Below are 24,823 nucleotides of genomic sequence, written 5' to 3' on the forward strand. Positions count from 1 at the left end.
GGAACAGCTGGGCAGTGATCCTTTTAAACCGTCCAGAGAGTGTCAGTCTCTGGTGAGATACACTTTCCCTGCTTCTCAAAGGTGTTTGTTGTTCCTGGTGTGGTTGCTCGAGGCACGTGCTGCCCCAAGAGAATTCTGAAGCTATAACTCAGCCCAGTTTCTTTTCTTTTTTTGCTTTTTCAAAGAATTTTTTTTTTAAATCAAATGTCTCCTTGCCAACTAAATGGATGTGAAATCTGATGAAGTTGTTTGCCAAACTCTAAACAGCATCTATTGTGTCCTGTTGCCTGAGGTTATTCTTCTTTCTGTCCTGCAGTCTCTGGGGTTGCTCATGAGATAGTGATAATGTCTCAATGCTTCGTTTGTAGATAACAATCAACAGAGATAGTGGTGAAGACGTGAGTTCCCCCAAACACGGGAAGGAGGACCCAGACAACATGCCCCACGTGGGCGGGAATACTTGGGCTGGCGGAACAGGTTGGTAGCACCCGCATCCACCTGGGTCGAGCTTCCCAAAACTTCACAAGCCCAGGTAGAATGCACACCACCCCTGAGAAGGCGCAGGGACCTCTTCCTTTCTCTGCCTCCCCCGTTAGTCAGCGGGACTGTGCTTTTGCCCTGAGTCCCAGTGTGACATCAACACGTGACAAAGCTCTAGCCTTTGGAGCCCCACAGATGCTGCCACCTTGTGACCGAAGACCATTCTGACCCTCCCAGGGTGGCTTCATCAGTAAATTGGAAAATACTACCTGCCTTACCAGGTTGTGGTGAGGACTGAATGAAATCACAATTGTAAAGTGCTGCGCACAAGCCCTGGTCTGAAGAATGTATTCATTAAAAATGTTAACCCCTTCTAAATTCCATGCCCTTGGGATCATGCCAGCAATCTATAGCAAATTCTTTCTTGCCCAGCTGACTTGGAAAAGAAGTGGTCCTCGCCTTCCACATCTCAGAAGTGAGTGTGTTGAGGATGCAGGATTTTGAGATAAGAGAGTCGGCTGCAGTTTGAACTGATGGCCGTGGTCCGTTCCTTCCTCTTGGCTGCCTGATGAGAGCATTGTTCCCATGACTGCTGCCTTCCTCTTTCCTCTGCAGCAGCCGGACACACACATCTGCTGGGCCGCAGGAATAGGGCCAGACTGTGTGTGCACCGTCTGATCTTATCTCTGTCTCGTGTTGGCACGAGCTCCATGCTTCTCCTTCCCAAAGGATGGTGTGTGCCTCTTGGCCTTGACAGCCTCGGGAGGAAATGGGTTTCTGTGCTGAGACAATGTGCTATCAAATAGGCCTGTAGACTTCTTGCCTGTTCTGTTTATTCATCAAGCATCAGCTTTAAAGAAAGGGTATTTTTAGAAATGTCCTTTGATCTCGAAATCAGTGTCAAGGCAGCACGATTTAATCCATGTGGAATGCGTTGTGAAATGAGCTGGCCTGATGTACATTTCCCAGCAGTGGACTACTCTGGAGCTGAGGGTCTCGCTTGTTAATCACCTTCAATCTACTAGCTCACCTCTGTCCAGACTGAAGACCCTGCTTTTGCGTCCCCCAGCCTTTATTTTTCTATCTGCCGAATCTTTTTTGCTTCAACTTCTTTGTCTGTCATTCTCCCTCAGAATTCTCTACATTGAACAGAGTTCTGACCCAAATCACCTGATCCCTCTTTTATCACCTGAGCCCCTCCCTTTCTTGTTCTCCCCATACCTTAGGAGCTGATTTAAGTTGCCTGAGACTAGCTTCAAGATGATGCCTTGAAGTCTAGAACCTCTGACCAGTGTTTTCATTTAAGTCATACAAGTTAAAGGCTCTCAGAAGTAGAGGTCATGAAGAGCTCCCCCCTGTTGCCCTCTCCACCCCCATGGGACTTCCCTGAGGGCCCCTGTGACTCATGCTGACTGCTCACACCAGCCTCTGAATGGTTGTCATCTCAGCACCTAGGAGGTGTTAAGCTCTAATCATGGTCCACCCATGCCTAAGGAGAACCTGTAGGAAGGGAGTCAGGTCACAGAAATAGCTTTTCTACCTCTGTAGCTCATCGTCATTGTCCAGTTACTGGTCCCCTCTGCCCACAGGCTGTCCCTGAGTGAGAACCAGCAATCACACCATCTAAGAAGAAATTTTCCACCATCAGTTTCCAAATAAAAATGAAGTCAGATATGCTCAAATCAAAGGGTAAACATACTATAATTAATAGGCTGTTGTCATGGTGTTTCCAAAAGGAAATGACCTACCTGGACTTTGGTAAGGGAAGCAGTACATGCTGAGTTCTTACTTTTCATTTATTATACCAGTTAAGGCTCCAAGGGGGAAAAGGTCAATGTAACATAATTTAACAAAAGCCTAAAAGCTTTCAAAATTTCCACCTTGTGAAACTTAGAAATGACCTCATTCTATGTGATGAGAGGTTGTCTAACTAATAATAGTAAGAGCAACCACTTCTATATTTTCCACCAGATACTGTTCTAAGCATTTTAGCTTCATGAAAGTCCCAAGAAGCTAAGTAGTATTAGTATCTCCATTTTACAGATGAAGAGACTGAGACACAGAGAAGTTAAGGGACTTCCTTCAAGGACACACGACTAGTGCATTGGAGCCAGGATTCAAATTCAGCCTGTCTGCTTAACTGTACAGTGTTGTATTATATAATACAGGTGTACGATACGACACGATGCGATACTGCACTGCCCCTCCCAATATTGAATTCTCTTCTGAGTGCCCAAGTTATGTGTGAGTGAACAAAAGAAACTGATTACTAGTATTTTCATCATTATAAAACAGAGGTAGCCCAGAGGCCGAATCTAGCCAATACATGTATTTTGAGGACCAACACAATATTTTAAATAACTTGAATTTGAATGTATTTAGACAAGGCAAGTTTGCTCTAGCTAGCCAAAGTCGTCACCACTTTTTATAGTATTATCTACCTGGTCCTCTAAGCATTTAATTTATATTTACAACACAAACAGTTTCTGTAATATTACATAACACACACTTATAAGCATGCAGACTTGGGTTTATATTGGAAAGCTGTCCTGCCGCTGACAGTGTCTAAAGCTGACTGGATCTATATCCTGGCTGTCTTTCTCTTCTTTTAAGGAAAAGTAAGGTAACATGCGAGGGACAAGGAGTGGTGCTCATTTAGTTGACAAATACATACCAAGTTATCTACGGTGCTCAAGCCACTCTTGTAGGTGCAAAGATTTAAAATTATGTAAGATATAATCCCACCCATCATAACAGTTGGTGAGAAAAGAAAAAATAAATATTAAAGGGTAACAAATAGTGGCCAGGAATGATCCCTGTGAGGTAGTCATCAGACGAGATGTCTTGAAATATGGGTAAACTTTGGCTGGACAGAGAAGACAAAAGGCACCCTAAACAGGGGGAAACCCTTTGTTTCCAGGAGACAACTCATTTGAACATTTAGTCATTAAGTGGGTGCCATTCATATGCTTCACAGGACTGCTTTAAAGGTACGATCTGACTTTTGTCTTGTGGTCTGCACCAGTCTTGTCACCTGGACTTTCATGGTTTCCTTCCAGGGGGAAGAGACACCGCAGGCCTGGGCGGCAAAGGAGGTCCTTATCGGCTGGACGCGGGCCATGCGGTGTACCAGGTGTCTGAGGCCGAGAAAGACGCGGTTCCCGAGGAGGTGAAGAGAGCCGCCAGAGAGATGGGCCAGAAGGCCTTTCAGCAGCGGTGAGTGGGCCGCCGCAGTGAGAGCAGGGCGGCTGCTGGGGTGTGGTGTGGCGGCAGTCCCGGAGTAGATCCCGCATCCCGTGATTTTCCACCTCATGCAGCAGCGGGGACCACAAACGGACACCTGCACCGCCCGCCTCCCGGCAGAGGCCAAGTGAACATACTCCCTTGTTCTTTTTGCTTGATGTGAATATGTTAAATGTATTCATTACGTATGATTGTGTAGGAAAAGGAATTGAGCACATTGCAAAGTCAAACCAAAGATACTGCTCTGAAGAGGGGCGCCTGGGTGGCTCAGTCGGTTAAGCGTCCAACTTCAGCTCAGGTCATGATCTCTCAGTTCATGCATTTGAGCCCCGTGTCAGGCTCTCTGCTGACAGCTCAGAGCCTGGAGCCTGCTTCAGATTCAGTGTTTCCTCCTCTCTCTGTCCCTCCCATGCTTATGCTCTGTTTCTGTCTCTCAATAATAAATAAACGTTTAAAAAAATTTTTTTTAAATTAAAAAAAAGATACTGCTCTGAAGAAAAATTAAAGTTCAAATCACTCTATCCACATCTGTTCCTAGGCCCCATAGGGAATTTAGAAAACTCTACATGATAGTCGATAGTGCCTTCCTGCCCTCGGGAATCTTGTAGATGTGGGGATAGGACTAGTAAACACACACACACACACACACACACACACACACACACACTCAAACTTGCACACTCATGCCCACATACACTCCGGAAATTAAGGCTACAGTCACATGGTACAGAGCTGTGCCCCCTGCCAGTACAGAGAAGGGTTGAGGTCGGTGAGGTGGGGCCTGAGCTCAGCCAGGATTTGGCTCTTCCAGGAAGGGATAACACCAGAGTAGGATGAACATAGTGTCTATGGCAGAGAGAGCCAGCTTATCTATCCAGGATAACGGGGTACCAGCTGGGGTGGAGGGGAATGAGGTTGAATGTGGAGTCCCTCTCAAAGGGCAGAGGTCTTGAAATCCAGGCCAACGAGCCTGTGGCTTTTACACGATCCGGAACCATTCTGGGCCACTTTGATGGGAACCATCTAAAAAATAAGAATCCACATGATGCTTTCACTAGGCATCCACATGTCTAAAAGCAAAAAATACCAAAGGACCCGCAATATCTCCTTCATGTTTGAGAGAATTGGTAGTGGTTCGGGAGGCTGATTGTTGTGCTCAGTGAAAGGGCCGGGTACAGTCAGAAGAAAGCCCCCTCAAGTGTATGTGAGTAATGAAATTCCTCCCACGTAGAACATCTGGTACTACGTTACATGCTGTGCTTACACATCCTGCAAGTAAACAGGACAGAACAATAGGGACAGAAACGCAGGCCCCTCCGGCCGCGCCCTCAGGAAACCCTGCCAGCAGTAGGACCCTCATATACCCAGGAGGTCAAACAAGGCAAAGTGTTCCTCGCAGCTGTTCTGCTGCCATCTCTGGAGGCCTGGAGCAGGTTGTTTATCCTCACCAGGCCTGACTTTGCTCTTCTGGGATGGGGGACTTTCTTCTCTCTTCCTCTCAAAAAAGTTATGGGGGACAGATAACTATGTTAGATGTGAGAGCAGTTTAGGGGCACGTGGGTGGCTCGGTCCATTAAGTATTCCACTCTTGATCTCAGTTCTGGTCACGATCCTACGGTTCATGGGATTGAGCCCCAAATCAGGCTCTGTGCTGGTAGCAGAGAGGAGCCTGCTTGGGATTCTTCCTCCCTGCCCCTCCCTGACTTATATTCTCCCTGTCTCTCTCAAAATGAATGAACTTTAAAAAAAAAAAAAAAAAGGAAATGAGAGCAGTTTAAACTTCTTAAAAAAAAAAAGTGGTAGGAATGCTATATGAAAAGTCTTGCTGGGATTCAAATACTCCTCTACATTTCATACAAACAATAAAATATCCATTAGGAAAAGAACCAAAACCACATTAGGAACCAAAACCACATTAGGTATGCATCGACTAATAAGTTCCTATTGTTGCTATCCTCAGAGCCTCATAAGTAATTATCCCGTCTCAAGTTTTGCCTAAGTGGACAAATAGATTACTCTGACACACACATAGTTCATGGGAGGAGGCAGAAAGACCTTTCAGTAGTGCTTGGGCACAAGTATACAACCCCTTCTCTGATCTCTGTAATAGGGAGAAGGAACCTGGTTCTGTTAACCACTGCTGACAGGGAGGGGAAGGAAGCATCTGTGATAATAAGGCAACTAAATGTAGTAGCTACAAGAGAGGAAAGAGATGAAATGGGGAAGAGAGTGAGAAAACCATACACGTCTACTCATTACTGCAGAGAAGAATCTAGTCCATGTAAAAGAGAAGCCATAAGGTGGTTGAAAGATGAGAGGTGGACAAGAGTATGAGAAAGGAGAGGAAGAAATAAAAACACATGGAGATCCTAAGAAAGACAGGGCATAGCAAACACAGCAAAGAGGGTGCTTTCTGCTTTCATGGAGTAAATACTCCTATTTGGTGAGGATCCAGGTTAGTCCTGCTAAAGATTTTCTTTTGCTTTTTTGTATGAAACTTCTCAAACATAAACAAAAGTGGAGAGAAAACTTTAAGAACCCTAAGTACCTGTTCTCCCAACTTCAAGGAGAAAAATCTGGCTCCACTCCTAGTCCCCACCCTTGGTTTGTTTTGAAGCTAATCCAAGATGTCCTATCCTTTCATTGTAAATATTTCAGAATGTATCTCTGAAAGATAAGGATTTTTAAAAAATAAAAATAAAAACACACAATACAATTATCGTGTCTTTAAAAAGTAATAATTCTTGGGGCGCCTGTGTGGCTCAGTCAGTTGAGCAATTGACTCTTGATTTCGGCTAAGGTCATAATCCCAGGATCATGAGATCAAGCCCCACATTGGGCTCCTTGCGGGGCATAGAGCCTGCTTAAGAGTCTGTCTCTCTCTCTCTCTCTCTCTCTCTCTCCCTCTCCCCCTCTGCCCCTCCTCTGCTCACATGCATGCACTCTCTCAAAAAAAAAAAAAAAAAAGAAAAGAAAGAAAAAGTAGTAATTCTTTACTATCATCAAATAGTCTGTTTTAAAGCTATTTTGCAATGCTAGGCATATGTGGAATGAGGTCAGGTCCCTCCATTTATGCTTTTATATACCCTGGACCTTTTCTCCATAGTTCTTATTCCTCTTTCCCTTTATATTATTATTTATATGAAAAGTTGATTTCTCCTCCACTGGCTTTAAGTTCCTTGATGGCAGAGTATTGTGTTCTGTAATATATCCCCAGTACCTATACCCCAAACCTAGTGCATGGCAAACACTCGTACACTTGTGGAATAAATAATATGCACAAATAATGCTTTATTCAAAGACGGGCTAATACTTAATTCAGAAACTGGCTAAAACTAGATGGAGTGGGGCAATGGGTTAAATAGGTGATGGGGATTAAGGAGTGCACTTGTGATGAGCACAGGGTGATGTATGGAAGTGTGCAATCACTGTATTGTACAGCTATAGCTAATATAACACTGTATGTTAACTATTGGAATTAAAATTAAAACTTAAAAAAAAAAAGAAGAAACTGGCTAAGACCAGACTGAAAGCCAGACCCATCCATCAGCCTAGAGGTCCCCCATATTACCTTGAAGAGCCTAATACTCCTGATAGGTTCTTGACATCATCAACATAGCCTCTAGTTAGCATTCATTTGTATCTGGATTCCAGTTCAATACCTGTTCCTATGCATCAAGAATTGATTGATATTGTACACTGAAACTAATATTATGCTGTAAATTAACTGGAATTTAAGAACTTTTTTCTTTTTAAAAAAAAAGATTCATTCAGGAAGACAAGCATAAGACATGCAGAAGGCAGGACAGAAACATTAAAGCAATAAAACCTGAATGAAATGGATGGTGAGGTATTTCACGTGCCTAAAAGAGTATTTAAGGTGGGTGCCGGCTGTGGAATGTACCTACTACCATTTGTAAAACTCATCAGCCTCACACCATAGATCTCAACTTATGTTTGTTTTCCTCATAACTGATCCAAAATTATAGTATTTAAGGCTGTCCTATAAGAAAAGTAAAATGAGAACTAAAATTCCCAGACTGTTACGTAACAATAAATATACCCTTTAAAAATATACCGTGCCAACAAAATGCAGTTAGTCCACATAGATTACTAGGATGTGAAGCAGCTGTGCCCTGCAGTTTTGATCGGTTAAAGCAGCAAAAAGACATATTTCCAGATAGTTTTGTGGGCTTGAGAGTATTAACACCAGGAAGCTTATCTGGTCCAGAGGCTAAGATTTCCTATTTTCTTTCCCCTTCCCTGCTTCGGTCTTCATCTTTCAGAATTTATCAGCTTTGAGCACCTTGTAGGCGACCTTTCTGAAAGCTGAAACAACCTGGAATATGATTTCCAGACTTCTTCGTAATTAAAACAGCATGTGATGTGTTTTGGGGTGCAATGTGACCGTGCCAGAAGTAGCCCTATCACTGGAGCGGATTCTGATCTCACTACAAAGACCAGTCCGCCCAAGGTGACTTACCAACTGCCTGACTCCTTTCCGTGTGTGTGCGTGTGTGTGTGTGTGTTTCTCCCTGCTAAGGGCAAGCTATCTCCATTTTTTTGTCCTAACCTCCCTTCTTTGAAAAGTATTAATCTCCCTTCTATGGGACAGAGCATATTAGCTTCCTATGTATGAAAGAGGGGAAGTTGCATGTCCCACAGTAGTCATGGTGCCCAGCTTCTGTCAGCCTTGAGACTTGAGACGTAACTTAGTCTAATGAAAATTTATAGAGAGGTTTAAGAGATTGCCAAAAAGCAAACATAAGAGGTATTGTTAGGAGGTCAAGTCCTATACACGTATTCCTAGCTGTTCTTCAGAACAGAGAGTAAATTAAATTTAGAAGGCCCCTTGGCATGTCACCTTGGGGAACAGCATTCAGTTATTATTTACCTTTTGATAGTCAGTGCTTTCAAATTGCTGTCTGATGGCATTTATTGAGTGCTACCATGTGCCAGGCATTGTGCTAGGTACTGGAGATTCAAAGAAAAAATAAGACTATTTCTTCTCTCAGAGGAATAGAAGAGAAAATATCCATGTAGTAAATCACATGTAATAAATGTATTTTTCATTGTATTTTTGGTTTAGTTATACACACACACACGTGCATACATACTTGTGTGCACTGGATCTCAACGTAAAGTATGTTTCCTCCTGTGGAAAATAAACTTTGAGAGACACTATGATAGAGGGAAATAGATCTATGTGGTAAAAGCAGTAATGTGCAGAGGTTTCATAGTAGATAGCTGTAGAAGATTTATGAATAGGAATGATCCGTTTTACCAGAGGGATCAAGCAAGACCTCATTGGATGTGGCCTTCAAGCGGGATCTTGAAACCTGAGTTAGTGTTAGCTGACCCCTCCAGGTGGTTGGGCAGGAACTGCAGATCTGCGCTTGGCAGGGTAGCCCTAATGTTATGTGATTCTAGTAAGCCTCCAACACTCTGCCCCATGATGGCTGGATTCTTCCCGGTGCTTGGCCTGACATGGAGGAAGAGACACCGTTCATTCTCATCTGGCATCTGGGGTTTCTGTTCCAGCCTGAGATGACAGATGTAGATTTTAGATAAGAGTTTCAGCTGTGCACACAGGATCCACACCTGCCAGCACTGCACACACGTATACACGCCCATGCACACATGCAGAGCAGTTTAGAAGACTGTGCCATTGCTAGGCTTTGTAGACATGCATTCATTAGTGCCTGTCCTAGTATCAGCACCCTTTCATTTATAGAAATTTCTAGAAACGTGATCAAATTAGCGTATTATGAATGCAACACTGTAAAGTCCAAGAGAGCCTCATTCCGTGAAGGAACCTTCTCCTTATGATTAGTTTAAGATGCTGCATTTTATTTTTTTTTCTTCTTTTTTTTTTTCTTTTTAAAATTAATTATTTTTATATAGAAATATTTTGAAACTGCATAAATATAAGTTTTTGCTTACAAAAGTTTCCACACATTTATTTTTATTCATTTGTATCTTCGTGGACACATTGCTTTCTATTTTTTTCAATGAATTGTAATTTCTTGCCTCAATTATTTATCTTGAAACTCAGATTGTTCTTTTTTTTTTTTTATATGAAGTTTATTGACAAATTGGTTTCCATACAACACCCAGTGCTCATCCCAAAAGGTGCCCTCCTCAATACCCATCACCCACCCGCCCCTCCCTCCCACCCCCCATCAACCCTCAGTTTGTTCTCAGCTTTTAAGAGTCTCTTATGCTTTGGCTCTCTCCCACTCTAACCTCTTTTTTTTTTTTTCCTTCCCCTCCCCCATGGGTTCCTGTTAAGTCTCTCAGGATCCACATAAGAGTGAAACCATATGGTATCTGTCTTTCTCTGTATGGCTTATTTCACTTAGCATCACACTCTCCAGTTCCATCCACGTTGCTACAAAAGGCCATATTTCATTTTTTCTCATTGCCACGTAGTATTCCATTGTGTATATAAACCACAATTTCTTTATCCATTCATCAGTTGATGGACATTTAGGCTCTTTCCATAATTTGGCTATTGTTGAGAGTGCTGCTATGAACATTGGGGTACAAGTGCCCCTATGCATCAGTACTCCTGTATCCCTTGGGTAGATTCCTAGCAGTGCTATTGCTGGGTCATAGGGTAGGTCTATTTTTAATTTTCTGAGGAACCTCCACACTGCTTTCCAGAGCGGCTGCACCAATTTGCATTCCCACCAACAGTGCAAGAGGGTTCCCGTTTCTCCACATCCTCTCCAGCATCTATAGTCTCCTGATTTGTTCATTTTGGCCACTCTGACTGGCGTGAGGTGATACCTGAGTGTGGTTTTGATTTGTATTTCCCTGATAAGGAGCGACGCTGAACATCTTTTCATGTGCCTGTTGGCCATCTGGATGTCTTCTTTAGAGAAGTGTCTAGTCATGTTTTCTGCCCATTTCTTCACTGGGTTATTTGTTTTTCGGGTGTGGAGTTTGGTGAGCTCTTTATAGATTTTAGATACTAGCCCTTTGTCCGATATGTCATTTGCAAATATCTTTTCCCATTCCGTTGGTTGTCTTTTAGTTTTGTTGGTTGTTTCCTTTGCTGTGCAGAAGCTTTTTATCTTCATAAGGTCCCAGTAATTCACTTTTGCTTTTAATTCCCTTGCCTTTGGGGATGTGTCGAGTAAGAGATTGCTACGGCTGAGGTCAGAGAGGTCTTTTCCTGCTTTCTCCTCTAAGGTTCTGATGGTTTCCTGTCTCACATTTAGGTCCTTTATCCATTTTGAGTTTATTTTTGTAAATGGTGTGAGAAAGTGGTCTAGTTTCAACCTTCTGCATGTTGCTGTCCAGTTCTCCCAGCACCATTTGTTAAAGAGGCTGTCTTTTTTCCATTGGATGTTCTTTCCTGCTTTGTCAAAGATGAGTTGGCCATATGTTTGTGGGTCTAGTTCTGGGGTTTCTATTCTATTCCATTGGTCTGTGTGTCTGTTTTTGTGCCAATACCATGCTGTCTTGATGATGACAGCTTTGTAGTAGAGGCTGAAGTCTGGGATTGTGATGCCTCCTGCTTTGGTCTTCTTCTTCAAAATTCCTTTGGCTATTCGGGGCCTTTTGTGGTTCCATATGAATTTTAGGATTGCTTGTTCTAGTTTCGAGAAGAATGCTGGTGCAATTTTGATTGGGATTGCATTGAATGTGTAGATAGCTTTGGGTAGTATTGACATTTTGACAATATTTATTTTTCCAATCCATGAGCAGGGAATGTCTTTCCATTTCTTTAAATCTTCTTCAATTACCTTCATAAGCTTTCTATAGTTTTCAGCATACAGATCCTTTACATCTTTGGTTAGATTTATTCCTAGGTATTTTATGCTTCTTGGTGCAATTGTGAATGGGATCAGTTTCTTTATTTGTCTTTCTGTTGCTTCATTGTTAGTGTATAAGAATGCAACTGATTTCTGTACATTGATTTTGTATCCTGCAACTTTGCTGAATTCATGTATCAGTTCTAGCAGACTTTTGGTGGAGTCTATCGGATTTTCCATGTATAATATCATGTCATCTGCAAAAAGCGAAAGCTTGACTTCATCTTTGCCAATTTTGATGCCTTTGATTTCCTTTTGTTGTCTGATTGCTGATGCTAGCACTTCCAGCACTATGTTAAACAACAACGGTGAGAGTGGGCATCCCTGTCGTGTTCCTGATCTCAGGGAAAAAGCTCTCAGTTTTTCCCCGTTGAGGATGATGTTAGCTGTGGGCTTTTCATAAATGGCTTTTATGATCTTTAAGTATGTTCCTTCTATCCCGACTTTCTCAAGGGTTTTTATTAAGAAAGGGTGCTGGATTTTGTCAAAGGCCTTTTCTGCATCGATTGACAGGATCATATGGTTCTTCTCTTTTTTTTTGTTAATGTGATGTATCACGTTGATTGATTTGCGAATGTTGAACCAGCCCTGCATCCCAGGAATGAATCCCACTTGATCATGGTGAATAATTCTTTTTATAAGCTGTTGAATTCGATTTGCTAGTATCTTATTGAGAATTTTTGCATCCATATTCATCAGGGATATTGGCCTGTAGTTCTCTTTTTTTACTGGGTCTCTGTCTGGTTTAGGAATCAAAGTAATACTGGCTTCATAGAATGAGTCTGGAAGTTTTCCTTCCCTTTCTATTTCTTGGAATAGCTTGAGAAGGATAGGTATTATCTCTGCTTTAAACGTCTGGTAGAACTCCCCTGGGAAGCCATCTGGTCCTGGACTCTTATTTGTTGGGAGATTTTTGATAACCGATTCAATTTCTTCGCTGGTTATGGGTCTGTTCAAGCTTTCTATTTCCTCCTGATTGAGTTTTGGAAGAGTGTGGGTGTTCAGGAATTTTATTTTTTTAATTTTTTTTTCAACGTTTTTTTATTATTTATTTTTGGGACAGAGAGAGACAGAGCATGAACGGGGGAGGGGCAGAGAGAGAGAGGGAGACACAGAATCGGAAACAAGCTCCAGGCTCTGAGCCATCAGCCCAGAGCCCGACGCGGGGCTCGAACTCACGGACCACGAGATCGTGACCTGGCTGAAGTCGGACGCTTAACCGACTGCGCCACCCAGGCGCCCCATAAGATGCTGCATTTTAAATAATCCTGAGTCTTATTTTTATTTCAGTCATTCATTTGATTTCATTTTGAGCACCTATTATGTGCTAGGGACCATGCTAGGCACTGCACATATAAAAATGACAAAGACTCAATCCTTCTCCTAAGGGAGCCTAGTTGGGGAGACAGGTGGCAGACACGTATAGCATGAGTAGTAAATGCTCTCATAGAGGGAAGCCCAAAATGCTCTGAGACTACAGAAGACAGACCTGGGATCAGTGCAGGCTTCCTAGAGGCAGTCCTTATTGAGTTGAGTCTTGAAGAGTAAGTGGGAATAGAGACAAAGAGGCAGAGAAAGGAAGTTCCCAGTGGGGGAGAAGCCCAAGCTCTGGGTGTACAGTGTGTTCAGGGATTTGTGAACGTGCTGCTGGGGCTACAGTGGAAGCTGATGATGAAGAACAATAAAAAGGAGCACCGTGCTGGCAGGTTAGAACCTCAAAGCCACAATGATATGAAAACATAATTATCCTATTAAAAGTACACAGCAATTGCAGAAAACTCTTGTATTCTACATAGCAACACATTAAGTTACATTCTTTGGGCCTGAACTGTTATCTTGGTCAACCAAATATATGTCCTTGGTCTCTAAAAGCAACCCACGGAGCTCTTCTAGGAACCTGCCACATGAACTGACCAGCTGCCAACATCGTGACACGTCTTTGGGGATATGGCAGTGGTTTGCTATAGAGCTGACTCACTGGCTTATGAGAGCCAGTTGCGCACATTCCTTTCCAAGTCAGTGCTTGGTGATCTTACTGTTAGTATTTTGGAGTTGATCATGGTGGGAGTATCTACACCACAGAAATCAGCAAATACTATAAATCAGAGTTTTTTGTTGGTTTGGTTTGATTTGGTTTGTTCTGGAAACCTACTTGTTAACTTTTTATCAGCCTACCACTAGACATTTTCTTCCTTAGACTCTCCTAACTGGAAACGTTGCTTCTGGAGTTTTCTCCTTCAAGGCAAAGTCAGATACCAAGGACCTTGCTATAGTTCTAGCAGAAGACGAATGGACGTAAGGGACCACATACACATGATTTCAGCTACTGTCTTTTTCACGCCCTCTGATTACAGGCTAAAGGAGATCCAAATGAGTGAATATGATGCCACAACCTATGAAAGGTTCTCAGGTGCTGTTCGACGGCAGGTGCGCTCCCTCCGAATCATCCTGGATAATTTACAGGTAATCTCCAATAATGGGCTAAGAAAATAATCTGGGCCCAAAGCTGGGCCCATCCCAAAACTACTGGAGAAAAGTTACCTAAACCCTAATCAACCAGTCAGAAAAAAAAGTAATCAATGCCAAAATGTTTGTGTAAAACTGCAGATCACTCCCTGGCCTTCTTAGGTCAGTTCTCCAAGGAAAATATTTGACCTCTCCTATCCTGTCCAAGAAGCAATAATTTGACCAGTAATCCTAGAAGACCCCAGACTCCCTGATTCCCCTATATATAAGATCTATGAGCGTCCCACCTCTACTAGAAATCCACAGATAGAATTCTTTTCCTACAAATCATTTCACTGTTGTTGACTATAGACAGAGGAGCACTTCTGATCATCCATACTGTGCACTCTCTATGTCTCCTGGCATCTCCTCCGATGCTCCCCCTGCCCCTGCATTGCCTGCCTGTTTTTTCAGTTTTAGACTGTGGTTTCCTCAGAATAAGTTAATATTTGCTCTTGCCCCTTAAAATACTAATTAAGATGCTTCAATATTTCCTAAGCAAAGACTTGTTATTTGGAGAATTTGCTTTAAAAAAATAAATCCATATGCAAATTGGGTGAACAAAGTAACATTGAATGGTTGGATTTTTTCCAGTAAAGGCACTCACTTTACCAGTGCTCATCACCCTGGGCATCGAAGGCAACTTCTAGGTGGGCTCTGATCTCCATGGCAAGGCAAAAGGTGAATAAGAGCCAAAATGAGTGGTTCACACGAGATGAGGGCAACAAGAGATAGTGTTTATATTAAAACTGAAGAATGAGTGGTTTAGTCAGTCATTCATTTCCTAAGTTCTTGATGCACACCAGACATTAGGGATAGAAAAATAAAGTGCAGGGGCTCCTGGGTGACTCAGTCGGTTGAGCATCCAACTTCAGCTCAGGTCATGATCTCACAGTTTGTGGGTTCGAGCCCCACATCAGGCTCTGTGCTGACCACTTGCTCAGAGCCTGGAGCCTGCTTCAGATTCTGTGTCTCCCTCTCTTTCTGCCCCTCCTCCGCTCACGCTTTGTCTCACTCTGTTTCTCAAGAATAAATAAATGCAAACAAAAAATTTTTTAAAAAAGAAAAATAAAATGCAGCCCCTGCCCTCAAAGAAGGATTTCAAAGAAGACAAATAGGCAAATGATTTCTTACATTCGTAGGGAAATATGTGCATGATTCTATGGAATGAACGAAGAAGGGCTTCGTGGAGAATGTAATGCTTGAGTTCACACTTGAAAGAGGCTAAGGATTTTCCAGATGGTTGAGGAATCAGGGCATTCCAGACATAGGACACGTGATGTACAAGTGCAGGTTGTTCAGTTTGACTCTGAAGCACATGTACGTGGTAGGGGACAGTGGCAAAGGAGAAGGCTATCAAAATCACAAAGACCAGATCATGATCTGGCCCTGGCTTCCATGAGAACATGCAGACAACACTGGGTTTTACCCTGTGTACAAATAGGCCATTAGATTACTCATAGTACTGGAGAGAAATACAAGAACACATTTTTATTTTATTTATTTAAAAAAAATTTTTTTTAATGTTTATTTTTGAGAGAGACAGAGTGCGAGTAGGGGAGGGGCAGAGATGGAGGGAGACACAGAATCTGAAATAGGCTCCAGGCTCTGAGCTGTCAACACAGAGCCTGACATGGGGCTTGAACCCACAAACTGTGAGATCATGACCTGAGCTGAAGTCAAACACTTAACCGACTGAGCCACCCAAGCACCCCACAAGTATATTTTTAATTGAAGGGATGAGAATCCTCATCTGGTATTAGTTCATGTCTTGACTGGTATTCATTGGGCACCAGGCTATAGTTACTTTTACAGACATCACCACATTCAATCCTCACATCAGCTCTTTGAGATAAATGATATTATGTTCACCAGATCAGCCAAAGGACGAAAAGGCAGACCCACTATCGTGACTTCTTCAAGTAGGAATCCACTTACACCTGGGTTAGAATTAGGGTTATCGTTAAGGAATGACCCTTCTGCTAAAGTCCACAGCAATGAGACCAGCATCAGAAACTGCCCAGTTTTGCTTTCCACCCTCAAGAGAGAGGTGAAAGAAAACTGTGAAGGGCTCAAAGAAAAGCAACAAATAAGATGAAATGGATGGAAAACAAGAAATTGGCACCTATTAAAAAAACCATAAGGGGATCCATAACTTTCTAGATATCCTCAAATAGAGTAATTATTTCAGGGATGTTTTTCTTCTCTTCTTCCTTGGAAATCTGAAAAAGAGAAAATAGGCTTAAATAATAGCAAGAAAGAGTTTTAAGATATAAGAAAGGGAATAAAAGTGATGTAATCCTTGGATGAGTACCTAAAATGGTTGTAGAACTACCATCCCTACAACTCTTCACAAATAATACAAGCATTTTAATAACAGCAAACATTTACTGAGCAATTACAATGTGCCAGAGACTCTACTAGTTGCCTTACATTATCAACATCATTATCAAGATCTCTTCCATCACCATCATCACCACCACCACCACCACCATCATCATCATCATTGTCATCACTTAGTGACTAATAGTGGCAGCCCTGGAGCCAGACAGCCTGGGTTCTGTAAAATGGAATGACAGATAATAGGGCAGTTATGCAGATTAATTCAGATGAGACATGTAAACCATTTAAAACAATGCCTGGCACATAGCGTTCTCCATAGAAGAATTTGTTTCATCATTACTTCCGTTGTATTTGCTAATATTCATCAGCGTGGACTGCAAGCCAGTTAAATGCTTTATATTCATTATGCTATTTAATCCTTATGATAAGCAGTAAGGACTATGTTCTACATTTCTTCTGAAATGTAGATATTTTGTTCCTGCAATATCCTGTAGATATTTTGAGCAAACGGAAGACTAGAAAGATGATGTAACTTGTCCTGGGTCATGTGGCAGTGAACCAGGTATCTGAGCCCAGAGCTTGGGTCCCTATTACCTGTGAGGCCTCTGTTATCTGCTGCCAACTCTACAATTCTGTGAGAAGTATCATTCTCACCTATGCTCACAACGCACTTTGCATCATTAATCTGATGCCGACGTAGCATTGTCAAGTGCTTCCCTTATTGCATGTAGGTAATTTTGAAACCCACAGGAGTGTTATTCTCAGGTGAGCCTTCTAGTCCTCAGTTTAGAGAGATGTGCTAGCTGAAAACGCAGCTACCGGCCAAGGACAGACAGGGCCTCCTGCGGAATATGAATCTTCAGATTGTTACCAAAACAAGATGGCTTTGTTTGGTCCCCTTTTCGCCATCTTCTGCCAGTCCTGTGTGGCTCCGATTGACTAATAGCTCCCAGCTGTGTTGAGGTTGCTGTATAATCCCAGTAACTATGGGTGTTTCCTTGGTGAACAGCAGAAAGTCTGGCCAGGAACTAGCAAATCATCATTTGAAATGACTTTTCCAAGTACATTTTCAAGCCCACGCATTGATCCCGGGTGGCTGTGCTGAGATTTGAGGAAAAGGAATGTTGTTGCCACTCCTGCTAATGTCTGCTTCAGTGAGTGTGTCTTTGCAACATGTGTCCTTCTTCTCAGTTGAGATAGCCATCACCAGTGACCTCTCTGCTTCTTGACTGGATCATGGAATATCATAGAGTCCTGGTTTTATTGGACCTTTTATGAATCGATAGCAAGAATCTTCTTATTAGAATAGAATTTATAATAAATTCAATTATACTTGGTTCAGAATCTGAATCTCTTGATTCCAGCAGTCCCTAACAAAAGAAAATACCCATTCCACAAGAAGCCACTGATTTTAATCATATCTTCTCTCCAGTGTTTTGCTGATCTACAATCAGGCTAATTTCATTCTCAGGCTGAACGAAATTAGCCTTTCCCTGACTGCTTTCGCTAGCATGATATCTCCGTGAACCAACAATTATGTTCCTTTTTTTTCCTTTAGTAGTTCAAAATGAACATTAACATTTGGCATGCACTGTGCTTGGCACTGAGGGCAAAAAGATTCATAGGATACTGTCCTTGTACTCAAGAGGGCTGTAGTTTTGAGGAGTGGGAAAGACAGGTACCTGAACACATGGTTTCAGTTGAATATGGTGTCTTGGTAGACAGATGCGTAGAATGCAGTGGAAGCCCAGAGGAAAGAGATTCCAGGATGGATTTTTCAGGAAAGGACACATGAGCTGGCTCTTGAAGGATACACAAGTATTAACCAGTTAAAGGAAAGTGAAAAAGTGCCCCAGCAGAGAATATGGCATAGACAAAAGCATGACACTGTGCAGTCTCAGGGGTATGCTGAGGGCTGGTCTCCAGTATGAACAGGATTCCATTCAGCCTAAAATGCATACAGAGACTTGGGGCTAAGAGGCAGGTAGGTGCCAGGCAAGGAATTTAGACTCTATTCTGAGCACCCACTTCGCTCATATCTAAAGAATGGAAAGCATTTCCCCATTCCTTTTATTTAGTTGATAATAACTGTATTTCATCCAGTAGACATTTATTGGATATCTCTTTTGCCTAAGGGTTCTTGCCTTCAGTGACTGACCTAGGAAAGAAGATACATGTGTAGTTATAATAGAAGACGCAATATGGTGAATGCCACAGCAGTGTTTTAAATAAAGTGCTGTGTTATGTAGACAAATGTGTGTGCAATTTCTAGGCTGCACAGTTAGGGAAAACTCAGAGGAAGTGCCACTTGAGCTGGACCATGAAGGATGAGCATGGTTTTAATTGGTAACTCTTCTAAGGATTGGCATGGAAGGACAGCCTTGACCAGAGCTTCTCAAACCTTCTGTGGAGAGAGGCCAAGTATTTTTCATCAATCATGGGCTGAGGCTTTTATAAAATAAAACAGAAATGAACTACTGAAAAAAAAAGATGTAAAAATTAGCATACAAGATACAAACCCATATTACTTAATATGAGATTCAGCAAGCATGAAAGCACTTTTTCAAATTGCTGTACAAGTTTTTAAATGCTTACTGTTCATTTCTGTTACTGATTTCATCATGGACCAGTAACAAGCGTTTACTCACCAAAGGCAGTTTGCATAGCTCCGGGCTGGACAGAAGGAATCTATGAGCAGAGGAAGAAGCCTTGAATACAAGCCTATTTGGAGAGTGACAAACTGCCTAGAGACTAGAGCTCAGAGTTTGGGGATGAGGCTGGGGGTAGTGGGAGAGAAAATGAAGGAGAAGGTGAACCCCCAAGGGCCTAGAGCACCATGCTAACTGAATTCTATAAGCAGTGAAGAGTGTGAACATGACTGAGAAAGGGAGTGGTATAGTTAGTTACATCTTCTTTAGGAGGCTTCAAAGCCATGGAAAAAGAAAGTGTCAGAGAAAGAAAAGAGAGAGGTGGGGGAACCTGGAAACCAAATTATTAAAATTACTTCAGTTATCCAGGTGACAAGTGATAAGAACCCGAACCAGGGCAATCAAAGTGAAAAATAGAAAGGGTGGGACAGTTTGGAGGCTGGACAAGAAGGTAGGTAAGAAGACAGTGACTGATCGAATGTGAGGTAAGGGGAACAGTGAGGTTTTCAAGCCCTAGAGGCCAGAAATAAGGAAGCCAGGAAGAGGAGAGGCTTGTGGAGAAAGCAGATGTTTGCTTTGGATGTTATCATGTTTCTCTCACTACTGGGACTCCTACGTAAAAATGTCAAGCGTGAGATTTGAAGAGTTGAAGATGTGAATCTGGAGTTCAGGAGCAAGGTGAGGACCAGATAGTGTTGCATATCCACATGCATATCTACATCTGCATTCTTATCATCATCTGTGTAGAGCAACAGCCCACGCCAAGAGAGAAGGTGTGTTGACTAAGGTTGAGACTACAGAGCAGAGAGAGGAAAGGTAGAAACAGCATGTCAAGGAACATCTGCATGTTGGGGAGAACAGTAAGATGCCAGTTACTCTTCTTAGCACCCTAACGGCTCATCACTCAGCACAAGGCATCCATAGCCACTAGGGGACAACATGGACGAAGTGCAGCCATCAAATACAGTCCTGACTTCTAGGCTACTTGAGCACAGGCATCTAACTCAGTCTTCACCGGATGACCATGAAAATGTTAAAATAACAAAAAGCTGTAAACAGTGAAAAACCATATGACAGCAGAAATTAGGGAAGAGTGCTAGTGACGTGCAAGAAGCTTTGAAGAATATTTGCTAAACGGATTGTGATGAGCCCTTGTGAATGGTAGCACTAGCAACAACTCAAAAACCTCCCTAAGGAATGGCATTACTAGGAAGGAAGTGCATGAAACCCTACAGAATCAAACTGACATCCCTTACTTGGCGAGGTGGAGAGTAGATGCGAGAGCCCTAAAGCTGGTGGGAAGCAGATCACTTGACCTCCATTTTGTCACTGCCAAGCAGAAGCAGTTGAAAGTAGCAACACTGGGAGCAGTGGGGCTGGGGAGATCTAGATTTTATGCAGTGGCTACGACAAACAGAAAGCTGGAAGGGGAATAACACCGGGAAAGGGGCCAGCCCAGCCTTAGCTTGTACTTGGCCTGAAGACAAGATGAAACAAATGCCAAGTGGCCCCATTGCGATGGCTTTGCCAAACAGTAAGAAATGATGTGGAGATGAAGTTCTCATGCTGTGACTGTCCACAGTTCCAACTCCTTCCCTACTGAGTTCCTGAGCTAAGTAGTAAATAGATTTAGTTCCACTACAGACACCAGTTCAAAATCTTCAAGGAGAACTCTAATAATAACAAAATGGTAAGTGAATACAAGAAAGGAGAGTCTATCCAGTCTGTTCCTAAACAGTTTTGTGGGGCCATCTCATCATTCAAGAATAGGAACACCCAAAAATGAAATGACGTGGGATCTATGAAATGATTCTGCAGTGAGATAGAGTAACAAGCATCCAAGATGTAAAGGCAGAAGGTGCCACTGGGCTAGAATATTTTCTTCAGAAAACACTGGATTTTTAGAAAACATCTGCTTTGTGTTCTCACAATTCAAAGAAACTTGAAGTATGTGAAATGAGACGTAGATTTAAAAGGGTCTGGCTAAGAAGCAAGCAGAAATAATAAGGGAGTTGAATGCAATGAGGAAAGATTATTTTAAAAACTAAAAATGCAATGCCAAAAGTGAAATCTACATTAAAAGTAGAAGGAACAGACTCAATCCAGTCCTAAGTCTAAGTACTAACATGAGTGGAAACTTGGAATTGTTATTCCAGACTGTAGAGGAAATAAAGAGATAAAAAACAAAAGAAAGCTGATCAATAAAAACAGAGCAGAGAGCTAACACACAGAGCCATGATCCATCCCCAAACGTCGAACCCTGGCACGTAGAAGTTGTGCAGTAAATACACGCTGTATGAGCCAATGATATTCCCAAAGAGGACCAAAAGGAACACATAAGCAATAATCAAAGTAACAACAACAACAACAACAACATAAACTGCACTGAGCTAAAGACCGGCCTAAATCTATGGATGAAAACAACTTCACTGAGTACCAGGCAAAAATAATGAAAAGAGGTAAGTGCCTTTTTACAGCTTCATGGAACGTTAACATCTCAGAAACAAAGAAAATATCCTAAAAGAATACCAGCAGACAAAAAACAAGCTATTATTAGAGACAAATTAATCTTACATTAGTTGTCAGAATGTTTGCAAGATCTGGGGGACAAGGGAAAGTTGTGACCTGAGAATGCTATACTCAGCCAAAGTACAAAGAGATAGAAAGACATTTTCAAATATCGAGAGACTTAAGTACTTAAGTACTCTTTTTGAAAATGATTTTGAGGTAAATATATATACACACATGTACACACACATACGTATGTAAGCACATATGTATAAATATTCCAGCCAATTAAGAAGAGAATCTGAATTCTTTAAGAATGGGAAATTCATGGCGTAGGACTAGCAATGAACCTCAGAATTCAGTTAAACACAGAATCAGTTCTAAATAATTGTGGAAAATGCATTTCAAAGAAAACTCAAATATCAAGAATAGTGCTTTGAAAAAGATGCACAATATTAAAAAGTGAATTTAATGATAATAGTAATAAGCGGGGCCTAAATTCTCATGGTACCTCAAAAATGAAACAACAATCAAGAAGTTGTTACAGATGAGGGACAGAAGTAAGCGAAAAGTGTGATCATTTGTACTACATGCAACAGAGACAAATACTACTTCATTCCTGAAAATAACTAGAGAAAGAGAAGTTCAGTTGGGCTTTTAAAAAATTTAATCATGCCGAAATTTTTCTTTTTGTGTGTTGCCTGCAAATTACAATGTGTTTTTCTAAAGATTCTTCTGATTCCTGTGTTGAGAGAGGACCATGGGGGCCAGGAGAGAGGCAAGGAGGCAGGGAGGCCAGGGAAGAGGCTACGGCAGCAGTCCAGGGGAGAGAGAAAGGTGTTTGCACTGGGAATAGGCCCGGCCACGAGAAGAGCCGGTGGGTACACGGGAAGCCACGGGGGTTGGCCGGCCCGCTAGGCATGAGCTATGAAAGAAAGAGGAAGCAAAGATGCCTGTCGTCCTGTGGCCCGAACAGCCCAAAGATTGGGGCTACCTGCTGCCTTTCACTGAGGTGAGGACTTGGGGAAAGCAGGGGGCTGGATCTGGGGCTCAGTTTTGAACCGTTAAGTTTATATTGCCTCTGTACATGCACACTGACGTGTGTAGGTCCCAGTTTCTTTATTCATAAAAACAAATTATAAAGTGATGGTAAGTGGTGACTCAAAGTCATAGTTTAGTTCCACATCGGCATCCAAGAGAACAGACTCTCCTAACGAAGGTCGTCTTTGTTAAGTACATGAATCACTAGTTAACCTTGCCATGAGATGTCCCTTCAAGAACCAGGGGACTCCTTAAAAAGGAAGGTCTGCATCTTCTCTTGTCTGGGCAACACTGTTTCCACCATTTAGAGCAGCCAGCAACCTAACAGGTATTTAGGAAAATATTTTTTGCTATGTCAAAATACTGAGAACCACAGAGAAAATTTTTCATTGTTTCCATTGATTTATAATTTGTCATTTTATAAATACTGTATAAAAGTTTACCTCAATCCAGCATGTTATTTTTTTAATTGTGCAGATTAATAACATAAAAAGTATATCTTGGTGGAACATGACTAAATGTTAAAAATAATGGGAGCTAATAATGTTTAATAAAAGAATCATTGTTCCCAGGCACGTATCCTCAAATACCCATTACATTTATTCATTGACACAATGTCTATTGGTGAATATCTCTATGCTTTATTCTATAGAATGTATGTGCTTTCTACAAAAATTGCTACTTAAATCTTTCTAATCTCTTCATTAAATTTTGAAGGAATAAGAGAAAACTGACTTACTTGTAGAGTTTATAGGTAAAGGAAGTCTTGAGTAAACGTAACCCAGATAAGTGAAGACTTAAGATTAATCAGAATACTTTCAGTGCCAAAATCACAAGATCGAGGGTCACAAACCACAAGTAACTGGTTTTTGTCAAGTGTATTCCTCCTAATGTCCTCACTGCTACAGATGAGTGTGTGTGTGTGCTTTCTGGTTAACCAGTTTTTTTCCCAGAAAATGAATTAACCAGAATACGTCATCCTCTGAGCATTTCAATTAGTCTTAAACATCCCTTACATGAACATAATAAAACTATGTTTTTTTTTTCTAGAAAGCCTGTAACATATATTTTTACTAGGGAAACATAGCTTTATGTATAATAAGTTCTCATTAGTTTGGATGTATTGCATAATACAAAACAGATGGACATATTTATAAGAATATTTGCAATAGGAATATACAATAAAGATCATGTTTGGCCCTTTGTTATAAATTAAAGCATATATTTAAATACAATAGGAACTTACTTGTTAAGGATGTATCTCGCTGAGATACAATACACAGTCTATAATAATAAATATTTCTGTTCCATCCCACAGTAAGTTTTTCAAGGGCTCCCCCACTTGCCCCTTGCTTCCAAGAGTATCCATTCTGACAGGCCTCTTCCTGTTGTGAATTTCCAAATATTGGTGGGCTGGCTAGATGACAGATAATAAATTATCTGCCCATATTTATCTGCAAGTTCTAGACTTGAAAACTAATGAATAGTGCTACTATTATAAAAATGTCTTTGTGCCCAGTAGTTCTGGATCAAAAGGCTAGCACATATTTTCACTTCTCAAAATCAGAAATTACTGGTTCATGTTCCTTAAAAATACCAATGACACGCAGAACCAAAATTTGTTTTTCCACAGATAAAAAGGAAGGGAATATACTATATACCCACCAGAATGGCTAAAAATCTTTTTTAAAAAGCCACCAGTGCCAAGTGTTGGTGAGGGTATAAGCAAATGAGACTTGCTTATGCACTGCTCATGGGGATGTAAATTGGAAAAAACACCTTGGAAAACTGTTTAGCAGTATCTGCAACAGCTCAATGTATCCAGGATTCCTACCCAACAGAAATACACACACATCTGCTCCAAAGACATGTTCAGGAACACTCCTGGCGCCATGATTCGTAATAGCCCCAAACTGGAAACAGTGCCATTGTAGAATGGATAAATTACGACTAAATCATAGGAGTGAATATCATTAGAGCAGTGAGAGAGAATAAAGGGCTCCTCCACAGCTACATAGGGAACCTCACAGGAGTTATGTTGAGCCAGAGAAGCCAGACAGAAAAGAACACCTACTGTGTGATTCCATTTTTATGAAGTCCAAAGCCAGACAAACCTAATCCATGCTGATAGAAGTCAGAATAGGAGGTCACCTTTGGCAGGAGGAAAATAAATTCCAGAAGGAGCCCTGGGGGGCTGTGGACATACAGGTGGTTACATGGGGTGTTCACTTT

General features: G+C 41.7%; 1 protein-coding gene across 1 annotated transcript in view; it reads left to right on the plus strand.

Moving 5' to 3' along the window:
• VWA8 (von Willebrand factor A domain containing 8) overlaps window positions 1–24,823 on the plus strand; it is a 374,773-nt gene that overhangs the window by 323,933 nt on the left and 26,017 nt on the right. The window contains exons 42-44 of the mRNA XM_047074862.1: window positions 369–477; window positions 3,540–3,696; window positions 13,901–14,009. Of these exons, the coding sequence (XP_046930818.1) occupies window positions 369–477; window positions 3,540–3,696; window positions 13,901–14,009 (375 nt within the window). The remainder of the gene's footprint in view (window positions 1–368; window positions 478–3,539; window positions 3,697–13,900; window positions 14,010–24,823) is intronic.

This window comes from Lynx rufus, unplaced genomic scaffold, assembly GCF_022079265.1.
Source record: "Lynx rufus isolate CCGP_SWC_20201006 ecotype Redwood Valley unplaced genomic scaffold, mLynRuf1.p SCAF_1, whole genome shotgun sequence".
Taxonomy (NCBI): domain Eukaryota; kingdom Metazoa; phylum Chordata; class Mammalia; order Carnivora; family Felidae; genus Lynx; species Lynx rufus.